Source organism: Lissotriton vulgaris, chromosome 2_1 (assembly GCF_964263255.1).
Source record: "Lissotriton vulgaris chromosome 2_1, aLisVul1.2, whole genome shotgun sequence".
In the NCBI taxonomy this organism is placed as follows: Eukaryota; Metazoa; Chordata; class Amphibia; order Caudata; family Salamandridae; genus Lissotriton; species Lissotriton vulgaris.
This window is the reverse complement of record NC_141687.1, coordinates 1,024,977,368-1,024,996,072: the sequence shown is the minus strand read 5'-3', so window position 1 is coordinate 1,024,996,072 and position 18,705 is coordinate 1,024,977,368. Positions and strand designations below refer to the sequence as shown.

Below are 18,705 nucleotides of genomic sequence, written 5' to 3'. Positions count from 1 at the left end.
GGTGAGAATAGCCAGTGGGTGGGCGGGGCGGCTGGGAGGCGGGAGCGTGGGGGGAGGGACGGCCTGAAGGCACAACCAAATGGCGATCGCTTTAAAAACACACAAACAGGCTAACACGCCGATATTGGCCACAAGGAAGACAATAATCGTCTTGTAAATATTAGATTTCAGTTAAATACTCCCGTGGGCACTGCTGAGCACACAGGCACCAAATCCGGGTTAAATTGGCAGAGTCAATAAAACTGCAGCTGCGCGAGGCGCTTGAGGAGGAGAGCAGCGCTACGATTACTTGGCACAAACAGTTAATCAGGCAGAAGCTGTGCGAGGCGCTTGAGGAGGAGAGCAGCGCTACGATTACTTGGCACAAACAGTTAATCAGGCAGAAGCTGTGCGAGGCGCTTGAGGAGGAGAGCAGCGCTACAATACCAGAAGCTGCAGGAGGCGAGTGGGAGCAACCGCTGAGTCCGGAGACAAGCTGTTGATGCAAGTTGATGCTAGAGGGACTTGTGGTGAGGGGCCTGCAGTGGTGTCACTTCCCAGAGGATTGGGAAGTTGAGTGAGTCTGCCCAGGCTACCCATGCAAGGCAATCCTTAGATTTAGTCTTAGAATGTGACAAAGCTGCCACATCTCTATAAGATGACTAAAAGGAGGCATCATCTGGGGACTACTTGGAGTTTATCATTGGAGACATTACTCCCAGTCATCTTGTCAATACTTGGTTTCACAAACTGTTCTCGACAGCCTTGGAATTTTGTCTTGAATTGCATGCAACCCAAGTACCATTTGCATGTCATTCTGAAAACATAGGTGGTGGAATAAGATTGTTATGTATGGCTTCCACTGGAAGCCCCTAATACAAAAAAATGAAATCTGGGTATTTACTGCTATGACGTAACAACAGTGGGAACAAAAGTTGTTTCACTTTGTCGAGACGCATGTGTTGTGCTGCCTCACACAATTCTCCAGAGACCAAAGTGAAGCAGTGAATTGGTGACTGGAGGTCTCACTTACCTTCTACCTCCTCATTGGAGTCTCCGCAGACCTAAGGCAGGTGGCAGAATGCAGGCGGTGCTTTGCCTGCTCCAATCTGCCTATCAGAGTGGGTCTGTGGTTATGTGCGCTGACATAGGACAACAAACTCGGCTGACAAGCAGTTCTCAAAGAGCCTCAGTCATTGTGGCACCGGCTCTCCGCTCATGCCACAGTGGAGAGCTTTACTTTTGGCAGGAAGAAAGGGGAGCCACAGAGGATGGTAGAGTAGGAGGAGGCAGGAGGCCAGGTGGCAGAATACCAGATTAGATACTATTTACATGTGTGGAAGGTTTAATGCAGAGCATAGGACAGGTAGTTTTTTTCAATTTGGATGTGAGGGGGAATACAGAGAGGTTGGTAGTAGGAGCAGGCAGGAGGACAGGTTTTTAAAATATATTCAGATTGAGGAGGTTTGAAGAGAGGGTGGTGCAAGTGGGTGACAGGGAACCAGGTAATTGTTTTTCAATTTGCATTGGAGATGATATATGGAAATGGTAGTGGGGGGGTTGTATGTCAGTACAACGCATGCTTTTACCCCGCATGCCATTACAACGTGGGGATTACAACGCAAGTCGTTACAACGACTTGCTTTGGGTGGGCGCTGGATAGTGGAATAGTTTAATTTTCTATTCCAACTCCAGTCCCTGTTGATAGTAGGGAAGGTGTTGGATAGAAAATTAAACTATTCCCTATCCAACAGCGCCCTCCAGCGAAAGTCGTTGTAACGACTTTCGTTGTAATCCCCGCGCTGTAATGGTAGTGTGGGGTAATAGTTGCGTCGTAAAGGATGTTCCCCTAGTGGGGGTAAGAGGCAAGAGGCCAGGTACCTTTTTTATCTTTGAGAGGGAAGACCATTTATGTATGGCTCCTCCAATACTCCTCTACCCCTCCATAGAAGTAGAGAGCAGAAGAAAAAATTAATGGCATAAATAACATAAAATTGGGAAAAAGTGAACAAGAGAGATGTTTTTGACTTCAGGGTTCTCAGTGACATCATCGACAACTCGTGTATCACTCTTGTTCTAACTGTTACTCATCTGTAATTGATGTATTATCATCTGTGGCTTTATAGGTGCAGCCTTTCAGTCTTTTTCCACCAATGCGATTTGGAGGAGGACATTTAACTGCAGGATGCCAAAGTTTGTCTTTCGCATACTGAGCTTGTACATAACTCAGACGTGTAATCCATTTTCTGTTTACGAAGTCCTGCAGTCTCTCCAGTATCTACCTGTGTGACCACCCTGCAGTCTTCTGCATCCCCCAGTCAATTCAATTCAATTCTTTCTTTATTCTACCATCTAAGCGAAACACTTATAAGGTCCCAAAGGCGAGACCTATTGGCTATGCCAATGCTTGTTTGAAAACTGGGACTATAATGGATGAACGCCACGACTTTGGCACTCCCTCACTACAAACTGAATTAAAAACTGCAGTGAGCACTGGGGTCAAGAATAGTGGGTTTTCCTGTAATATATCCAGCGGAATTCCATCTGGCCCTGGAGCCTTCTTACCTTTACTGCTAAGGATTGCTTTCTGACTTCCCCTTAGATAAAAACAAGATTTGGACATGCTAAATTCAACTGTACTGGGGCATTGGCAGCACTATGTCCGGTAGAGTAGAGACAGGCATAATGCATCACCCAAGTCTCAGCTGATATATGAATGGTTACTTTATCGGCTGGTGGGGTGGGAGATAGGACTGACCGTACTGCTTTTCAGAAGGCTTAGTGATCTTTAGAGCGACAAGCACCCACAATAGACTCCCATTTTTCCTCCTTCAAAGCTGATTTTTTTTTAATAGCATGCTTATACAGTTTCCTGCTTTCCTTAATCGCAGTCGGATCTCTGGGATTTTGCTTTGCATGAGTAAGGTATTATTGGCTTCTCTGCATGCGTTGTCGAACCATGAATGTGCTTGTTGGTGTGACTGAGTAATAGGTCTAGAGTGTAGAATTTTAATCATATCTAATCAGTTGAAAAACTAGATGAAATACAAGCTGGAACGCGTGGTATGCAATTGCAACTATGCACCAGCGCAAAGCTAATAGGTATCACCTGGGACATTATGCTATTCATGTTCGCTGTATGCCATACCACCCTATGCCCTGCATCCTCAGTGGATAGTACCTGAATTGGTGGAGGCTTTGGCTTATGTCCCATATGTGGTAGCGCTACCTTTGCAGCAATAGGGCTATGATCGCTGTATGGCTGGATAAGGACCTCCCAGTCCTTAATAAGGGGTACCATGCTCCAGGTGACAAATATATAGTCAAGGGTGCTTCCTGCACCTCGTTCTATAAAGGTAGGAATGCGTTGGTCAATAAAGTTGGGCACCTCATTAATCATACCCCATTCCAGCAAGTAATAAAATAATATCCGCCCCCTAGCATCCATCATGTTATGATCCAGCTCATGGGAAATTGGATCGGAGATAGTTGGGGATAGGGGCAGAGGATGTCCCAATTTTACATTAAAGTCCTTAGCCACCAGCAGCTTAAGGGGGCATTCCTCATGAGCCTCTCTCTCCACAAGCCTGTCAATTAGCGCAAATAGGCCTTGAAAGTCAACTTTAGATGTAAAATTATTATTATTATAAAAATGTACCAAGTACAACTTATCAGTGTCTTTCCAAGTATGACAAAAGACCTGCACCGCACTCTGATCCTGGGATATCTGTACAATCAAACCAGCAATTTCCACTATGTCCTTGCTCACCCAAGTTTCTTGCATAAGAACTATGTCATAGGTCATAATAAAGGATCGCCACCCCGTCAATGAAATCTTTGAGGCTAAACCTGCTATATCCCAGCTTAAAATTTTCAAGCATACGTTGTCAATTTGACCTTCATCGTTACCTAAGCTCACACAGGTCCCTAAAGAGGGAGGGTTCTGTAAAGGACTCAGGGGCAATTGGGGAACAGGGGTTAAACTAATGAGAGCCTACTTAGTATTCGCACTCAGGGACCTACACACAACTGATAATGTGGGAAGGTATTATTTGTTTGTACAATGGCACTAAAATTACAGAGAGCCCCATCCTTCTCCAATGTTCCTGGTACCATGTGCGGATGATTCTGTCAGGGAAAAGGTGGCATTTGGGTAACAGAAACTAAATTATCAAATGACCTGACCACCTCCTGGAAGCCAGCGCAGACTGGCTCCTCTCCAAACCGTCAATCGATATCTTCAAACCCAAAAAATGGCGCAGATCTATTAGTCAGATGGAGTGGTACTTGAGGGAGGGGGTCTAAGCAACACTGAGTCTGCGAGAACAAAGCTTCCAGTTGTATGAGGTTGATTCGCAAAGTGTTTATAGAAAAAGCCAGTCTCCATTGCCCCTTCTGCAGCTCCTCTATGCATATGCTCCTGTTGCGTTTGTTGCCCTTTCTAGATCTCTTTTTCTCTTGTGCTACTGCTGAAGGTTTCTGCATTCTGAAACCCTTTAGTTCCTCCTTTTCACCTGTAATCTTGTTGCATCTCACTACATACCTTGCCCCTTCTGTAGTTGCTTATTTCAGGTGTTTCTGCTGCGGGTTATATGACATCCTTCTTCCTGACTCTTCTGCAGGTGCAGCACCCTGCCTTCAGTACCCCTTCTGCAATCGCTTCTCTTGCACCACAGATGTAGTGCTTTTTCTGAATATTTCTAATTACCCCCTGCCAACCCATGCCTCTGGTGATGCTGCCCCCGTAACACATAGCCCACAACAAATGCCTGCATTTTGTGCTTTTCCCTTTTCAATCCAGAGTTCCTTTTATGTTGTTTGTTCCTTTTTTCCTTGGTCCTGTAGTACATCTCTTCCTAGACCCTCTGTACTGCAGTTTGACTTCGGGTCCCAGTAGCTTCTGTAATTCCTCCAGCTTACACATTATTTACTACTACATTTCATAGTTCTCTATTTTTCTGTTTCCTTGCTATATTTTTCTGCACCTTAAACCATTATATTCTTGCCCTGTGCCTCAGTTCACATGGATTTAATCCCCTTTTCCACCACTTCAATTTGTGTGATGATGTCTTGTCCCGTCAGCCTTTTCCAATTCACTATCATGAACTGCTATTTTCTGTTTGTGTTACTGTCATGCTGTATGCAAGTCACATCTTCAGCAGTTGTCACCAGGTTCATCCAATAACCAACCCTTTCAGTGGCCACGTGAGCCCTATTTGTTAACAATGTACTGGTGTTACTTTCGGGTAGCAGTCACTGTTATCTTCTTGGGGTCATTATGTTTATGTACCTACTTGGGCTCCGACTGTGTGTCATATTAATACATTATTAAACTTTTCCTACTACATTCATGGTCTCTTACATACTTGTTGTCTATAGTCTTGTTTCTGAAGGGCTTTGCTTTACTTGTCTGGTCATTTAGGGGTCGTAGCCCCTGATGTTTTGACAAAAGCACAGACCTATCTAAGTCAACAAAATTTGTTTAATATGTACACACTTTGGCAGGCTAATACTATGTTATTTTGCCAACATTTAATCGTATTTTAGATACTCATTGTAGGAAAGTTGATTATTAGTAGGTGGGGATATTCATCTTCAGCTAGTAATACTATAATCACTAATAGGTCAAGTTAAGTCTTATTAAATGTTCTTGCTCAACCCTTGGTAGCTTGGGAAACGAGCAGTCAGGTTTAACTTAGGAGGGAAGTATGTGTAAAGCATTTAATATCACCAAAACAGAAAATAAGTATAAGACACAACACAATAAAAATCCAATACCAATTAATTAAAATAGAGAATGTTGTTATCTTTAGAATGACACAAAAACAATACAAATCCATTACAGAGAATCAAAAATATGAATTTCTGAAGGTTAAATAAACATGTTTGCATTCTAGCGACAAAAAGCTTAAAGTACCACTTGCATCTATCTGGTCCCATTAGACTGGGATAAAGTCAATGTTTTAGGTCAACCCCGATGAGGTGCAGGTAAGATAGGATGAGTGCTAGGTTTTTGTCAAAAGTTTACCTTCTGACCAAGGGCCCGAATCTGATGCGGTTAGGGAAACCATTCCGACTGAATAGATTTGGGAATGGTTCCGACCGACTCGGATCGGGAGAGTCTGACCGACTGATTACGATGCATCCGGATGCTTCTAGATACAATTGGGTTGGACTCCCATTGACTTCAATGGGAGCCTATGTTATGACTGAATCCATTGGCTCCCATTGAAGAAAGGGGTGGCTGAGGAAAATCAGGCACCCTGTGGCGGGCACCCCCTGGTGCCTGCCACACTGTGCATGGTTGGTAAGGGGAGACCCATGCGTACCCCCACGGGTCTGACTGGGATGGCTACGCATGCAGAGGGGCCCACTGATGGTCCCTAGAGTGTGATTCCCACTGCCGATTCGAATCAGACAGCATGATTCGGAAAGGCTGGCCGAATCCAGCATCGTATTCGGTTGTTCAGAAATGCGGCCCATAGAGATGTACAAGTCTGCTTCAGATGGCTCGATGACCCCGAATGCCGTTGGGTTTGGATTAGGATATTCCTAATGCTTAACTCACATCGTAATCGGAAACATTTCCTATGTGGTCGGAAAGACATGTTCCCAATCCGATTCGGATAGAGCAAATGCCATCAGGAGTCCTTCCAAACCGCATCGTACTCTGCTCCTTAGTCTTTTTCTTGGAGCTTTTCGAATGTAGACGGGCTTGTTGGTGGGTCCTTGGGCTTCTTGGATCCGAAGTTTGATTTGGGGACGGCTTCTTACAGCTATGCGATACCTTGGTGAAAACTATGAAAACAGAGAATATTGTTTTGAAACAATTCACCTGGAATCTTGTTGCCATTTTATAGAGGACACGGCAAAGAGCTTTAACCTACGATTTTAGAGACTAGTAATATAGATTTAAGCTGTGGCTCGATGAGTTGATTTTTAATGCCTACTTGGAAATACAGAAGGAAAGCACTCTTTTTATTTGGATGGTAAACTAGTTCCTAATTCTTGAGGTATGTTTGTTCAAAGATCTAGCCAGCTTGTTTCTTTCTTGAAATGTGGGTTGGCAAGCGACATAAAGTGGCAATGGTTATTATTCTTACTCCTACTTTTCGAGATCTTGCTTTTTTGTGCACATTATTTCAAAAGGTGTTTACTTTTTAAGCCTTGTAAATAAGATAGGCAATTTTGAATGGACAGATTGTAACGGCCAATCATTTAAGAGTAGCGATTGCAGAAACTATATGGTCTATTTCTTGGTATTGGTCAAAAAATCAGTAAGGATAGAACATTCATTCCAGGGAAGATATAATTAAGATCTCAGTAGCTGTTTCAGGGTCTTGATTGTTTTGTAGTTGGAATCTTGATGATTTAGCAAATGTAAAGACATGGCCATTGAGGTGGACATTTTCATCTAGTAGAAAGTCCACAGCTTTTATTGAGGAGCCTATTTTTGGAGTGGTAACAAATCTTTAAAGGGAATTGATTTAATGTTATTTCTTGGAATTATTTGTACCTGTGCTTGGAAGGATAATCTCAATTCTTAATTAGGATGTGAGGTGGACTGCCATCGACGGTCCGACTGCTGGATTAAGATACCGGCGGTCAGATCCATTTGTTCAGGGGGAAAGATCGCTGCCTCTGACAGGATAAAGGAGCCAACAGGGCAGCAGTTGTAGCCTAATCCCTACAATGGAGGCGGTGCTTGCGGAGGCGCCGCCATCGGGATTAAAACCTGGCTAAAAAGGCAGGCGTACAACTGATCTGCTTAGTCTTTCGGCACTTTCTAGATCCAGCGCCAAGAAACCAATCGGTGAACGAGCGCTTTATAAAACACCATTAACATAACATAACATAACATAGGATGTCCTTTTCCCTCAGCCTTTACATGACGGTCCCACTGCCATGTAAAGGCAGATGGAAAGGGACTTTGGGGGCCCCTAGCAGGGTCCCCGTTCCTGATGGGCCTCCCCTATGGGCCATGGGGGCACTTGCTGTGCCCCCCATAAACATCCATTCACCGTGTGCCAGACACCACATGGTTCCTGGCACACGGTGCATGGATGTTCATGGACATTCAATTTACTTTTGTGGCATGTGCTGCCCTTTTCCGGGCTGCAGCACAAGCAGCAATAGTAAACTGCATATTTGTCACTGGCTTCACGGCGGTCTCATCGTAATATAGTGGGTGGAGCCACCAACTACATGTTGGGCAGTCTCCATCCCGCAGCGATGTCCGACTGCCATCGTAATGAGGACCTAAGAGTGTTACATTTTAGACATCTTTCAGAACCAGAGAAATTCTAGAGTGGAGTTATCTGATGGTGAACTGTTGATAGGTATATGTGGGTATTGTCTACATACAGATGGTATAAAATACAAAGTCTTAGAGAAATTCTCCAAAATGATCCACATAAAGATTGAACAGAATGTGTGCCAACATGGAGTACTGAGGGATGCCAAAGGCATGGTCTTGGGTATCATCTTCATAGAGGTGGTATGAGATACAAAGACCTTACAAAAATTCTCCAAGACATTGAAAATAAAGGTTGAATGAATAGGTGCCAACACTGAGTTCTGAGTGATGCAAAATGCATGTTTATTGGGTCAGAAATGTATTCCCCTACTTTGACTTTTTGAGATTGATCCGAGAGATATCAAAGAGATATGAGTTGAGTCATTTAAGGATAGTCTCAGCGATGAATGTACATGGTATTTCTATGAGGCAAAGTTAGCCAAAAGGCATCATATTTTAATAGGGGGAAAGCAGCCGTAAAGGTCCAAGAGGATAAGAAAGCATATATGTCCTTTAGTAAAGTTTTGCTGAATGTCAATATAATCAAGGTGGCTGTTTTAGTGGTCTGAAACCTGCTAGATGGATCCCAAAAAATTGTTTTCTTGAATGTGATTTATCAGCTAGGGTGCTGTGCATCTCTAATGTTACTGTTGGGTAGACTAAAACTCTGGCTTAGTTCTACAAGGTTTGCTTCCCCCCCCCATGGAGGTCTGAATTTAGTTCAGTGCATCAACACTTGTATGTGAAAGTACAGGTTATTGTAGTTGAACACAACCCTACCTAGAACATAATTGATGAGGTACCCAAGTTTTCTGCGTTCAAAAAACAGTCTCTAAAAAATATTATCACATACTAAAAGCAAAAAACACTTTACTTTATATTTAAAAGTGTTGTATTTCAACAGTCTCATCCTGTTGCTTAGCACATGCTAAACAACCAAACATAATATTATCAAAACAGCAATAATGCCTGCCACTGAGAACGAGAATCATTTGAACATTTCTACCAGGGTGGATCTATCATCTGGCAACCTAACACCCTAAAGCCTACTTATAGTAGCTTAACTTTCCTTTACAGTTTCTTAGGAGAAATGAGCACACGGCATATCTGTTTACAGCAAGAAGCTATAGTTATCAGCAGCTGGGAGAGAGTGTTTGAGGACTTAGCTCTGTATCAGCTCTATGTGTAAGACAGGATGCTGTAGCAATACTCCAGGTGGCAGTCTTTGGAAGGATATTTCCTGGCAGTATCTTGTACGATAATCTGGTTCAGAGGAACTCCCTATCTAAGTGGCCATTTCATGAACCTTTTATACTGTTGATCACTGATCTTATTTGATATGGGGACTTTTTGAGGATTTTCTGACATAACCTGTGTGCATCAATATGCTAGTCTTAGATGCATTAGTATAAACAAATATGGTAAACATGCGTCAATACAGACTACATTGTTTATGTTATTGTTGTTAGCTGCCCTTGAAGTATAGAAAACAAGGCACTTATCCCAGACTAACCTCCCAATTAGTGTCTTATCGATGTCATTATCAGGGTGACTTGCACCTTCACAGGTTCTTGGAAAGATTAGGACAGATGACATCTACGTCAAAGTTAGACATGCCGATTGTTAGTTACAAAATGGTGTCTTGTCCAGCTCAAAATTAAGTCTGACCTTTTGGATACAAAATTTAGGTCTGAAAAAGGTCTGTATTTTTCTGTAAGAGAAGGATAAGATTGTGGTCTTATTTGTCCTCTTTTGAAGGATTTTGGTACAATGTCATTTATAGGGAGGTTTTTGTTAATTGAATCTGATAAGATAGCAGGCATTCAGAGAGATGTTTGCGAGAGGTGGCAGAGAATCATCAGAATAGACCAATGGCTTGGTGTTGGAGTTATCCGCTGATATTGCTTCTATGGCCAGTTGTTTGAAAATACTCCAGATGGAGGTCTTTTTTTTCTGGAACTGGCAAAAGTAGTTTGTTGGAGAGAAAGGAGTCAAATTCATCTCTGTTTCTTGGATTTTATTAGGGGAAAAATAAGCAAACACATTGTATTTAGAATATTCTGGACCCATATGGTTGTAGGTTCATTGATAATTTGTTTTTTTATCTTGTTTTCTTTCAATCTGTTTATAACAGAACTGAGTAGACATTTTAGCCACTATTTGTGTGTAGGGTACTGTTTTTGTAGAGTCTTCTTTTGTATTTATAGCAATAAAGCGCAAGAGAGGATTTAGACATCTTTAATTTCTGTCCATTTTTCTCAGCAGTCATCACAATTGAGATGAGAGGAACATTTTGAGGATTTACTCTTGTTTAAGGATTTTCTTCTTAGATGAGTGATATTGCCAACTGTTTTTTCAGTGTTCTTGGAGCTTTGAGATAATAGACATGTGCTGGTTGTTGTGGGTGGCAGATCAGTGATTAAGATGTCTGTATTGTTTTTGATCTCTCCCGTGCACACTTCCTTTTAGATTGTAATTTGAGATTGGCCGTGAAGAATGCCATGTCAAAATAAAAATACGTGTTGGTCAGAACAGATAAGGCTGATGGGATCTAGCAAATGGATGAGTTGTGATTTCACTATTATGATGTACAAAATCGAATCCTTGATGTGGCCTGATTTGTGATAGTTTTGGACAAGATCGCTGGCGCAAATGAAGGTGGAAATTTCAGAGGTGGCAAGTTATGAGGAATTGTCCCACCTACTTCTGAAACCCAGTGAAAGTGTGAGGCCTGTGTAGAGCATAAGATGGGAAGTGAATAATTCTGTGAATTCTTCCAAAAATATGTCGTTGTTTTCGAAGGGGTCTTGCGTTGATAGATAGTAATAAACCACAGGTTTATCAGCGACCTAATGTATGGCTGCATGTCAGAATGTTGTACACATAAAAATACCATCCCATTAAGCATAGTTTTTTCATTAACTCCAGTCTGGAGATATTCTGACAATGATATTCTAGTACCATACATTATGCATGCCTCTAAGAGTAGTAGTTGAACTAATAAGCTGGTCTTTTCCAGCATGATTGTATATTTACTTAGGGGCTCATTACGATCGCGGATGGACTTGCGCCCGTCCGCGAACCCTGAGTAGAAGGGAACGTCCGCATGGGCTGCGGAGTTCCCTCCTGTGCAATTAGGATGTGACCGCCACCCTGGCGGTCACATCCTCTATTTGTAACATTGCGGCGGGTGCGGCTTCAAGCTGTACCCGCCGCAATGTTACAAATGCATACATTGCATTTGTATGCAGAAAGTGGCAGGCACCGCGTGGTGCCTGCCGATTTCTGTATACAAATGCAGGGGGGTACCATGGGTACCCCCATGTGCACCCCCCACACCCCCCTTCACCCAGGGGGCCCGCTACGGGCCCCCGAGGTGAAGATCCACATGCTTTTCCTCGGCGGAGAAGCCACCGCGGAAAAGCATTTTTTCAAAGCCATCCTAATATGTCTGGCGGTGTCTGAGAGACACCGCCACCATATTAGAGCTTTTCCGCCGCGGTTGTAAGCCGACCACGGTGGAAAAGCGGCGGACTGAAACCAAGACCCAGCAGCCATCCTAATGTGGCGGTGGGTCTTTGGTGGGTCCGCAGCGGTTTTCCCGCATCCTCCGGGCCGGCGGTGGCTTCCGCCGGCCCGGAGGATGCGGGAAAACCGCGATCGTAATGAGCCACATAGTGTGTTATACTTTCCGGTATTTTCAGGTAGTAGTCACATTTGTTCAGCCATACCAAGAAATTCCGACAGGGGTCATAAACCCTAACAACAACATGAGAGCCAATGTTTACTCATCTTTTTTAATATACTGAGGGCTAATGCACCAATTGGCTTGCCAGGAAAATGCATAGGTCACAGACTAATTCCCTATACCTGCAGTAACTTCGCAATGACATAACCATTAAACATACCTCCCATGCCTATTTGTATTTACTGAATATCATACAGATTTCGTTCACCTCAGTATACCCTACATCATTTAAAATTTGTAGACAAGACCCATCTGGAAGAAGTAATTCCTTTTTGTTTAATTTACCATCTTGAATCATGCTTTCATTGATGGATCGCCCATTTGCGCTCCAATGTTTTGAAATTAGCATGGAAACGATGATAATATAAACCAAATGGCAGTCTCAACCTTATAATATTAAATGAGTTATTGATATAGGTCGTCTTCCCACGCATAGTGATTAATGTAAATCCTGCACTGATTGTTGTACTGTCCTGCATTTAGCACTGATCCAAATCATAGCTTTGTAACATACATTGGAAACCGCACATGATATTAAATGTACTCCTGCAGATTGTAATTTTTTTGCAGATGTACCAAACACCATAAAATAAAATTTCTAACTTCCTTTTTACAACAATGAAGCATCTGAATATCAATAATGGCTTAGAAAACATGTACATGGTAAAGTAATTCATTGTCTAAAGCAGAATATAAGTGAAGTAATAAAGAAAACATTTCCTTACCTTGTCCTTTTTCACAGACAAAACCATAACCTTTCTTACTACAATTATCAAGATACCATTTTCCAGTAATGTGAACATTGTGATTATTGGACATTAAAGTACACAATGACTCTTGTGGAGTAGCACTACTTTGCCCATCATGCTGCTGCAACAAAAGATATAGTAAAAAAAATCGGTCAGAGATTTAGATGTCTATAATTACATATGTATATAAGTATTTAATTACAACTTAGTTTTATACAGTGCTTAGCGCCAGAGCTCTTGCAAAATTGGAAATAAGTCACAGGTGTTACTATTACCTAGTTTAATGTTGCTCAATATATTGACCTTAGAAGCATACAAATCTGACTTGGCTTGCTGAAATTCAAATTCATTGCCTGAAGATAAAATAGATAGTCATCAGTGAGCTCCAAATTCACTGTGCAATCTTTTCTTTCCAACAATATATATGCTAAGCAGATGTCAGTCCCAGTATGTCTAATGAATCTCATGAGGGAGAAATTGCAGTTCTGTTATTCAAAGACACACATAGATTATTTTTTCTCTTTCACAAAGGGAACCCCATATGTTCCATGTGTTCTCTCATGTAATTATCTGTAGTGGGATTAACCCCACTCTGTATCTTTCCCATACCAAGCAAGGTTCATCCTTCCTCCTCTTTCAAAAATATGTTTATTCTTTACACCACTCTGCTAGTCTGGCTTCTACGTAATACATTAAACCATATTGTTAACCTAGTACTGCTATCCTACAAATATCCTACTACCTACTTCATGCTACTACCTCCCCTACACCTTAATACACCTACCTTGACCTTTACCTCTACGCATACCCTGGTGCCTCCATCCCTGTCTATCACTCTATACCTTAGTACCTCTACCCCTGCCTGTACCCTTTTTTTCTTTTTAATTTTTATTGATTTTATATCTTCCAGCGAATTACAAAAAAAGACAGTATTTACTACTTCAAAGTCCGAGCCCACCCTCCCCCTCCCCGGAACCGTGGCAACCAACTTCAAGAAAAAAAATTTAGAAAATCTGATTTCAAACTGTCAATATTTACACTTTCATAATAAACAGCAATAATTATTACATTCAAGAAATTTACATAAGAGCGAATCATAAGAAGAAGATAGAAAAAAAAGGATGGAGGAGAGGGGTAGGGGGGAGATGTTCAATGGATTGGAGAAAAGAGGGGAGAAAAAGAGGAAAAAGCAAGTAGATAGTAAGGCCAGTACTTAACTGAGCCTAAACATTCATTGTGTCATGCCAGCTGTTCATAGGGCCCCAAACTACCAGGCCCCTTTTCTTTGCCCTCCGGCCTTTTTTGGCATATATTGCCCATTCCAGCCTATGTGTGGCAAATAGCCTCGCTTGCTATTGGCCAAATGGAGGATTCAGATATTTCCAGTAGGTAGCTATACATATCCGTAGGATAGACATTGCAACAAAAATTAATGCCCCGCCAGCTTTAGGATCTATTTGGTCGTATAATCCTAATAAGATGGTACAAGGTGTGAGTTGGATAACTAAAAAAAGGATCTTACTCAAAAAGTGCTGTACCTCTTGAATTAATGGTTTAAGTTTAGGGCATGTGGCAAACATATGTACTGCATCTGCGCTATACTCAGCACAGGGCGGGAAGTTTGCCCCCGGGCCAGATGTCCATTTAGCAACTCTGCTAGGTGTTATATACAGAAAAAAAGCAGTTTATAAAATTGCGCTTGCAACTTAGACGATAGAAGGTATATTTGAGCTAATCCTAACGCTGAGCAAAGAGCATTCGGCGGAGTATTCAGCCTGAGCTGCCATTTAGCATCCGTTTTGCTGATGTCCTCTGGCCGCTGTTCATTCAAAATAAAATAAATGCTTCCTATCCTTGGCAAGCTAGGACTTAATAGCTTGTCAATAAGTCCAACTGCTGTAAACCCTGCAGACCCCCCGGTTTTAGGTATTAAATAACTTGTGATGGCTTGATATTGGAAGATCTGATTATTACCCAGTTTATAGTGGGTTTGTAGATCTTGAAATGATCGAATACGACCAGAGCTAAATAGGTCTCCTAATTTGCTAATTCCTGCTGAGTACCATTGCCAAAGGTATACATTTTGGAATATCAGCGGGAGGTTATTATTATGTCTAATGGGGGTATAGCAATTTAATTTAGATATTCCAAAAACCTTGCGGATATTACTGAAAACCTGGTGTGCGCTGAGCAAGGTCTTGAATCGAACTCGTTTATAATAACCTAGTTCCAGTTGGCGCCAAAGGCCGCCCCTTACATTCTCCCCCAAAAGTAAAAGATAGGGAGAGGGCAAACCTGACGGGCTTAGGACATGGTCCTCGTATAATAATTCACTAGTTGCAATGCTGCAGCCCAATAATATAATTTTAAATTAGGGAGAGCCCAGCCCTCCCTCTCTCTAGGTAGAGAGAGCAGATTAAATGCTCTCCTTGGCTGCGTATATGCCCAAATGAACTGCGAAAAAATCCGCTCAAACATGACTAAAGAATAATTACTAAAAACGAGCGGGATTGACCGAAAAAAGTAAAGTAACTTATGAAAATACGTCATCTTTAAGACGTTGCATCTTCCTACTATGGTTAGGTGTAAATTATCAATTTTCCGGAGTGATTTCCCCATTGTGGCAGCGAGAGGAGTCAGGTTTTCTGAGACTTAAATATCCAGATCGCAGACAATATTGACGCCTAGATATTTCGCATTCTCAGTTATCCTACTGTCTACCCAACTTATTTTCCTCTTTACAATTATCTGCGTTTTTGATTTGTTCAGGGCATAACCAGAAATTGAGCCAAATTACTGTGCTTCTAATTCTAAGGCCCTAATAGCAGCCTCAGGTTCGGGGGTTATTTTAGCTAAATCATCGGCATAAGCCATGATTTTTGTATTCATGCCGAGCCTGCTAACAGACAGGATGGAGGGGTTTAACTCAATTCTTTTTATCAGGGGGTCAATACACAGTGCGAAGAGCAGGGGTGAACAGGGACACCCCTGCCTCGTCCCTCTTGTGATCTTAATTTGCTCTGTCAAATGGCCATTAATAAAAATTCTGGCAGTAGAATCTTGATAAAGCGCCTGTATTGCCTGGACTATTCTCAGACCAAAGCCTATTTGTCGCATAATTGCCCAGAGGAATTGCCAGGAGACCCGATCAGACACTTTTTCTGTGTCTAAGAGAATTAACGAAATCAGATCTCCTGACACCTCTGCAGCGTCAAACAGGGTGATAGTGCGGCGGACATGTTCTGTAGTTCCTTTTTTGGGTATAAAACCGTGTTGCCAATCGGAAACTAAAGGCTCGATGTTGGCAGAGAGTCTAGTGGCGATAATTTGCGGCCTTACCGTCCGAGAGACAGGTAAGTGCAGTTAAAATCTCACCCGATGTTGGGGAGATTTCTATTACCTCACTTTCAGTTGGGTTGAGGTTACTAATAGGAATGGTCTCTAGATATTCCCTGACTTTGATCTGTATGACCAGGTTTGTTCCTTCGATTTCTTCTGAGTAGATCTCCTCATAGTACTTCCTAAAAGCTTCCTCTATTTTTTTAGGGTCAGAGATTCCTACATTGCCTATATTTATTGTAGTAATGGAATTGGCAGTTATCTGCTGTCTAGTGGTAATGGCAAGTTGGTGGCCAATACGCTTTCCCAGCTCATAACATCTTTCTTTAGAAGCTGCCCATTTAATGGCTATTTTCTCTGCCAAAACCGCGCTCATCTCCGATATGGCAACTGAAACCGCTAACTGCACCTCATCGATTCCTGCTCCAGTCTGAACCACATGTATTAAATTCTTCTCTGCTTCTCTCATCCGCCCCTGTGCCAGACCAGTTTGTATTCTCTCTTTTCTGTTCCTCCTAATAGAGAAACGCAGTATCTCGCCCCCAATGCATCTTTGAAGGTATCCCACACTACCATTGTGGAGGCAGTCCCATTATTTATACTCAAAAATTCTTGTATCCACCCGGCCATATGTTCTCGATAATTACTATCGTACAATAATGTTTTTTCATACGTCCAATGTGAGATTGGTTCCTGGTTACCCCAACCTTCTAAATTTAAGATAAGAGAATTATGATCGGATAAAAGTCGGGGGGCAACATCGATGGAACAATCATGAATTAAAGTAGATGATACAAAGAAATAATCAAGTCTGGCTAATGACAGGTGGGGAGCAGAAAAAAAGTAAAACCATACTGGTCCGACCACAGCTAGGCCCAACCATCTTTTACATCATGATTACTGACCAAGTTGAGCAGTGCTCGGAACACTTTGGGTTTCCAACCCTGATAGGACCATGCTCCAGTTGTGTCCCAAGTACTAGGCACATTTAAATTCAGGTCACCACAGGCCTTGACCAGGTAGGACGCTTAATTACCTTCGCAGCGCTTATACAGATCGCGCTTTAGTGCTGGTGGGCAAAACGAATTTCAAAAGTACCTATTTTGTATTTGATTTAATTTATGTTAGATTTCCCCTGCTTTTAATACTCAGCCTATCCCAACTACCTGCACTTTAATTTTGGAAATATACCGCGTTTTAGCGGGTCCCTGTATCCCTTTCTTTATCGGCGGACATATTGGGGGAAAGACGGGACGCCTGGCGGTGCCATCTTTGTTTGCGCGCTAGTTGCACAGAGGCAGCTATTTAAGACGGCCATGCAGACGCGCAGCGTGAGCACGCCGGAGTCACGCCAGAGTCCTGCCCGTCTGCGCCCGTCCGCGCACGGACGGGCGCAGGGGCCAGGACAGCGGCGTGTATATAATTCATCTGAGCTACTCCAACTTGATAGAGATGGTCAATCTCTAGATTTAGCCACAATGTTGACACTAGAGGAGATGTCTATAGCCAAATCCTCTACTGTCTCACCCAAATCGCATCTAGGCTCCTTGAAATTGACCTCTTTGAATACAAGGTCTCTGCAGAAACATAGTCTGGAGATATTCTCCTTGCTTCAGGATGAGGATATTGATGTTCTGACCCTCACTGAGACCTGGCTTGGGGATAACTCATTGCCAGATATTATAGCCGCTCTTCCGAATGATTACGACATAGTATGGCACAATCGTGCACACAATGCTCGAGGGGGGGAGTAGCAATCCTGTATAAAAAATCAGTTACAGTAGTTAAGATACTAGCAGAAACAGTCGATCTGGCCGACGTCCTTGGAGTAAAAATCATGTTTGATGATCTGTGTTTTGTGATCCTCACAGTCTACCGTCCACCAAACTCTACCTCAGCTTTCAATGATTTATTTATGCCCATTATATCTGATATTTGCTCAAGATATAAAAAGGTAGTGGTAACTGGAGACTTCAATTTACATTGGGATAAGGCCCATAAGGAACCGGGAGCCCGATGTTTAGACATAACTATGTCTTCACTGGGCTTTAAGCAGCTGGTAAAGGTCCCCACCCACACAAAGGGACACATCCTTGATCTCATCTGGGCTTTAGATCCTAAGGTGGCCCTTTTGGATATTTCACCCTGCATATGGTCTGACCATTATCAGGTCTATTGTAACATCCCTATCGATGCAAAGCTGATACAACCTCCCCCTAAAATGAAGAAAGTCCGTCAATGGAGGAAAGTTGATTTACAAACTTTAACGGACAGTCTTTCGGAATTTGTTAAACCAATGACCTTTAATGGTAATTTAGACCAAGATTATAGAGATATAGTGTGTAATCTGAGGAAAGCGATTGATCAGATCGCACCGGAAAAGCTACAATTAGCTAAAGGAGCAGGAAAGAGGGCACCATGGTTTACATCGTCTCTAAGAGAACATAAAAAGAAACTCCGTCAAGCTGAAAGAAACTGGAGGAAAACTAAAGACGAAGGGGATTGAACGCAGTACAAAAACTTGCTCAACGCATATAAAAAACTCATTCTGGCTACTAAAGCTAACTACTACGAAATTCGGATAAACTAAGCTG

The 18,705-nt window shown here is 42.4% G+C and overlaps 1 protein-coding gene across 1 annotated transcript in view; it reads right to left on the bottom strand.

Annotated features, from left to right (window-relative positions):
• The window catches only part of PLA2R1 (phospholipase A2 receptor 1), a 1,083,903-nt gene that overhangs the window by 107,633 nt on the left and 957,565 nt on the right, over positions 1-18,705 (bottom strand). Inside the window, exon 20 of the mRNA XM_086956636.1 lies at positions 12,749-12,893. Within this exon, the coding sequence (XP_086812762.1) occupies positions 12,749-12,893 (145 nt within the window). The remainder of the gene's footprint in view (positions 1-12,748; positions 12,894-18,705) is intronic.